A 5,866-nucleotide genomic window follows, 5' to 3' on the forward strand; every position below is an offset into this window, starting at 1 on the left:
AATGTGATCAATGCGGGTAAACGAACTAATTCACAGGTCTCATACATTTGAATAATAAATAAATAAAAAGGATCGCGCTCTGTAATATATTGTGAAAAGTTGTGAAAAGTGCCACATACCTTTCATTTGTCGAAGACATTGTTAGATCACCTTAAACTAAAGATATGGTTTGTGAGTCTCTTCTGTCCGATCAAAACTGTTCTCAAGCCAGGGTTTTATATATCAAGCTCAGAGAAAACTGGGGTAATCAAAGTTTTACGCAAGTTAGTATAAAATTTGATACACAATAAAAACAATAAAAACACAATAATCTATTCTTATTTGTTATTCAAAATAAAGTCCTTGAAATATCAATTACTTTTTATGTATTTTTAAGTATATATTACTTTTTATGTTCACCATAGCTGATAATTATAAATCAGTTAATGCATAGTAGGCTTTAATACCTTACTTACAGTCCATCACGTCTTGCACTAAAATGCAATCTGGGTTAAATTGCGCGCTCTTTTAGAAGCGAAGTCGTGCCCTTTTTTGTGATTGGCCAAAAATGATTGACGTCATCGTGTCGTGTCAACGTAGAAGTATCCCTCATCTTGGATGCTACGCAGCCGAGTGTGAAAACCACGTGGATTTAAATTCCTGAAAATGGAATAACCTTTCGTTGTTGTAATGTATTAGTGTAGCTGATGCTTGTGTTTACACAACAATAAATATGTTTTCATAATCATGCACAGTCAGCCGTTACAATATGGCATACAACCTAATTTACTTAAACAGCTAATGCACCATCTAGTTATTTATGTCTATGGTTCCAGACCCTAAAGATTTGGGATATTTCACACATAAAGCTAGAAATTATTTTTGAAACAATTCAAGGCTAAAACATCACTTTCATATATATATATATATATATATATATATATATATATATATATATATATATATATATATATATATATATATATATATATATAACGTTATATATATATATTCACTTTTACTCTTTACTTCTTTTTTATTTATTATAAAAATATACTCTTGCAATAGCATTATGAATTCTACAATTCTAACTTTATCCTTTCATACTCTTGTTTTCCATATTTATGTAATTATACACACACACACACACACACACACACACATATATATATATATATATGCACTCTAACTACATGCACACACACACACACACACACACACACACACACACACACACACAATATATATATATATATATATATATATATATATATATATATATATATATATATATATATATATGCACTCTAACTACATGCAGTAGTATAAACAGTTATGTTTATTTTAGGGGATGCATGTGTAAAAGCATAGATCACAAAATCTGATTCTAGATTTAAAACTAAATACTGTAACATAGAAGAACTGTTATATTACAATTCAATTTCTTATTGCTGTCAAACAACATTGATGGACGATTGTGGGGAGAGAAAGATTTTTAAGTTCATGTGATTCTGAAGTTCTGAATCCAAATCCTCCTAAGCAGAAGTAATCAAATATTATGTGGGCAGATTGTTCATTACTGACTGTGGTCCAAAAGACCTCTGGCCACCATCAGTGCCTCCTGGTAAATATCCACACCGAAAACAGTGCTGGTTTTTAGAGGGTCTATGCTACCCTGGAGCTGGGCCTCTAGCATTTCTCGAAGGGCTGGTTGCGGTATTGGAATGTCAGTTTGTTGCCCAATGTTCTCAATAGGAACTGGTCCATCCCAATCAATTCCCCAGTCAGACATGTCACCCTATAAGAACAAAAAAGTTCATACATTTTTTTAAACAGATTGTCACAATAAAAACTGGTCAAGAATCAACAATGATGCACATCTGGAACTGTCTATACCTCCACAGGAAGCTGTTGTGGTGCTACAAGTAGCCCTGCCACCCACAGCTGCTGGGGAGACCTGTTGCCCTCTGAAGAAAGGGGATGTCTGTCCCAGGTGTCACTGAAGAACTTTAGATGCCAGTTGAGCCTTGGAAGCATCACAAAATGTAGACATGTGATGTGAGCGTCATTGTTTGGGTCAAGAGCTCCAATGTCCTCCAGGTGCCGGAATGCTGCATAGTATATATGGATGACTGTGCACCATAAGTCCCGCCATAGCCTCTCTATGCGTTGATTGTGGACACTCTTGCCAGTGATGTAGCTCTTGCGCTCTAACATAAAATGTAGGACATTCGATTATCAGAATTGAACAGAAAAGCAAACTTCCAACACAATAACTTAACTATGAAAATATGCAAGGTTTAATCAGACTAAGGAAGGTGACAAGATTAGTACTCCTTTTCACAACGTGACATAAGCTTTGTCTGCCACAAACAGTAGTTTCGAAATGACTTTTTAATATTACCACATAAAACTAACTGTATTATAGTTCAAAATTTGAATCACAGTCCCATTTTCTGTCATCAGAATAAGTTATTTAAAGTGGCAATAAACTACTTCCGCCATTTCACTGTAATTTGTATCCAAGTTCATTTTTGCAGTTGTGCTCTCTGGAAACTAGATAATACTTTGTACTGTTCTGACTTACTGCACCTACCAGGTCCCCGATCAGGATGCTCGAGCATGAACCGTGCAACATCTATATTTTCACCACCATGGTCGCTGCGGACACGCTGAGGTAGACCATAAACACGCACAGCTTCCAAGAAGCTGTGCAATACAGTTGAGGCCCTGTTATTATTGCTGGCTTTCAGGAACATTACTTTGCGACTAAAGCCATCAATCCCCCCATGAATTACTATTCTCCAACTGTGAAAACAGAAAGGAAGAGATAATATAAAAAACATGTAATAAGCATGCCTTTTTCTGCCCCTGACTTACTGCATTTATCTTCATACTGATAAAAAGGAATGATGCATTCTCAACTATAACAATTTAAATACAAATTACAAGAACACACACACACACACACACACACACACACATTCTGGTTTCCATGTTTTGTGGGGACATTCCATAGACGTAATGCATTTTATACCATACAAACTGTATATTCTATTCCCCTTACCTGCCCCATTCCCTAACCCCAACCATCACAAAAACCTTTCTTGTACCTTAGATTTTCAATAAACATCATCTTGTTTGATTTATAAGCTTGTTTCCTCATGGGGACATCAAAATGTCCCCACAAGGTCACAAAAACACTGGTATTCCTATCTTTGTGGGGACAATTGGTCCCCACAACGTGATAATTACCAGGTACACACACACACACACACACACACACCAGTGGCCAGCCATTTCTCTTGTGGTGTGTAGGGAAAAAGTAAAATAACATGCTTGGCAAAAAATATAATAAATGACTCTTCTTTTACTTTGCAGGGAAATACAAGACAGAAGAATTTACAGTCAGCTCTTTTTTGTCTGGGTTATAAAGATGATGGAAACATGAAAGTGAAAATTGACTATAACAAAGTTACTAATTACAATTATAAAACATTAAACCAGTGGTAGGCAATGTCAGTCCTGGAGTGCCACGGCAGATTTTAGCACCAACCTTGGAAAAAACTCACTGTCTGTAGCTTTAGTAATCCTGAAGACACTGATGAGCTTGTTCATATTTATGTTTGATTAAGGTTGGAGCTAAAATCTGAGAGCAGCCTCACTCCAGGACTGATGTTGCCTACCCCTACATTAAACTTTATAATATAATTCTCTTATAAGTCTGACCGGATGAGTTTATGGTTGCCATCAATATGCCAGAGGGAGAGAGGTGCTGGAACTGAATAAGGTCGTCTTGGTACAATATTTAGTTCCAGTCCCCGTAGCACAGTCCCTACCGGATCAATGGCTCTCATCGCCTCACGGACTCTTCGTTGCTGCACCCTGTAGACATATAACTGTTATAATGACATATCAAAATTCTTCTTATTTAAAATATATTGCTATGCATATCAAAGTCAGTAAAGGACAGCCTCATTTCCTAAAAATTATAACATGCATTCTTGAAAGTGTTCATTTAAATTATCCATCAGTTTCTCTAAATTTAATTTATAAGCTTTTGCATGTTGCTGTATGTTCTGGGAGGCATTTAAAGCCATCTATCAGCAATAGCAGTACACATAATGAAATAAAGATTATAAATAAAGAACATAAACCATTTCTCTAAATGGTAACATGTTTTTTCATTGTGTACAACTTTAAACAAGATCAATAGAGATCTCTAAAGAATTTACATTCTCTATATAGTTTGAAACATACCTTATACCTCTGGCTTTAAGATGTCCCATGACCATCTTTTGTCCTGAATTAGGAGAACTGGAAATAAAGTCCACCAAATGCTTTTTTAAGTCTTCATCAGAGATGTCACTGTAAGTCTGCCTCACAGATAATTGATACTGGGTCATTCTGTTCCGGATTGTTCGTTGACTTACAGAATAAATTGCAGCAATTTCTTTTACAGTGAAATGTTCGTCCAGTAAATATTTAAGTTGCTCTTCATTGAGAAAGAAAAACCTTTCACAAGTTTGCACTGGCAAAGAAAAGACATGTAGTTCATGTAACGCATCATTTAAATGGGAAAATATCTCATCTTCGTGTTGCAGTGGTCCATACACAACAAATCTTGACAAAACATGGACAATGCTCTCCAGTCGAAAGTAAAAGTGATCACAGTGTGTATCTGCAGCAGCCTGTCTGAGCTCTGCACCCAATGATTGTAGGCTCTGAGAGATAACACTCAGCACGTCCTGAGGAACAGGTGTTTCTTCCCTGGAAAGAAAAGAAATGTGATCAATGAAATGCAGTCCAGGGTAGCATTCAAGAATTTTGTCTTCAAGGTAAGAAAATTACACCTATAACCTAAATACAATTTTAATTCAACATTTACATTTAATTCACTTTTTACATTTGACACTTTAATGGTTTGTTTCACTTGTTAGTTTGAAAGGTGGCACTTCATGCCATATGCTTCTGCACTGGCTTTTCCATTTTGGCTTAATTTTTGCTAATAAATAATTGTTGTTATTTTTCCAAATTTAAGAACTGCCGACCGTACCCTGCTGAAAAAACAGCATACCAGCAAGACCAGCATATGTTGTGTTTTGGTGCTGGTTTGCTAGTGAACACCAGCTAAACCAGCATCAAACCAGCACAAGCATTTGCACCAGCTAAACCAGCATTAGCACTAGCATCCCATTCTGGTCAAACCAGCAAGACCAGCATATGTTGTGTTATTGGTGTTGGTATGCTGGTGATAATTCCCATGCTGGTTTGATGCTGTTTTTTTCAGCAGGGTATGTGTGTGTCGTTTAAGTTGATACTTTCTGTAGACAAAAAACGATGCACCATATTACAGTAACAGAAAAATATCCAACTTGTACATTTTTTTACTTCAGTAATGAAAAAGAACTGGAAACCATTACGTCGACGTTAACTTGTTTGAAATCTGACAGACTTCATTAACTTCTGCAAATCAATAAAAAACATCTTCTTACCTTGACATCTTCTTGATTGTTTTCTGTGTACTTTAGGTAAATCCAAAACGTTAAAACAAACAAAAATGTTTCCAAGAGCTTTTACAAAACCACAATTACGTCTTCAAATGGATGGTGAAAGAGGAAACGATATCGTTCTTCTTCGTTGGTGTCGTTTCATTTCCTGCCTTAATAAATAAATAACATCGTAAATGTACCCATTCCTTCTTGTTCCTGGTTAAATTACATCAAATGATGCATTAATCAAATAGACCAATGTGCAATTATTTTCTATTTACCGTGATAAACAAATGTGTTATCTTCATTTTATCCAAATATATTAACCAAAGACACATTTATTCAATAGTATAGCAACACATGGCATAAACAGTACAATCTTACAGATTCTCTTC

The 5,866-nt window shown here is 35.6% G+C and overlaps 1 protein-coding gene across 1 annotated transcript; it reads right to left on the reverse strand.

Moving 5' to 3' along the window:
• Window positions 1–1,331: 1,331 nt before the first annotated feature.
• LOC135764879 (uncharacterized) lies at window positions 1,332–5,629 on the reverse strand. The gene is made up of 6 exons (XM_065275557.2): window positions 5,475–5,629; window positions 4,240–4,749; window positions 3,709–3,864; window positions 2,576–2,787; window positions 1,876–2,189; window positions 1,332–1,777 (listed from the first exon to the last, which is right to left on the reverse strand). The coding sequence occupies exons 1-6, from the start codon at window positions 5,480–5,482 to the stop codon at window positions 1,556–1,558; spliced, it is 1,422 nt and encodes a 473-aa protein (XP_065131629.1). The 5' UTR covers window positions 5,483–5,629; the 3' UTR covers window positions 1,332–1,555.
• Between the last annotated feature and the right edge of the window lie 237 nt (window positions 5,630–5,866).

This window comes from Paramisgurnus dabryanus, chromosome 14, assembly GCF_030506205.2.
Source record: "Paramisgurnus dabryanus chromosome 14, PD_genome_1.1, whole genome shotgun sequence".
In the NCBI taxonomy this organism is placed as follows: Eukaryota; Metazoa; Chordata; class Actinopteri; order Cypriniformes; family Cobitidae; genus Paramisgurnus; species Paramisgurnus dabryanus.

Bases quoted from the DNA above. Each gene is read 5' to 3' on its own strand.
- LOC135764879 (XM_065275557.2), bottom strand. The intron at 3,865-4,239 runs GTATGTTTCAAA...ATATGTCTACAG, and splicing joins CTTAAAGCCAGAGGTATAAG to GGTGCAGCAACGAAGAGTCC. The intron at 1,778-1,875 runs GTATAGACAGTT...TTGTTCTTATAG, and splicing joins CACAACAGCTTCCTGTGGAG to GGTGACATGTCTGACTGGGG.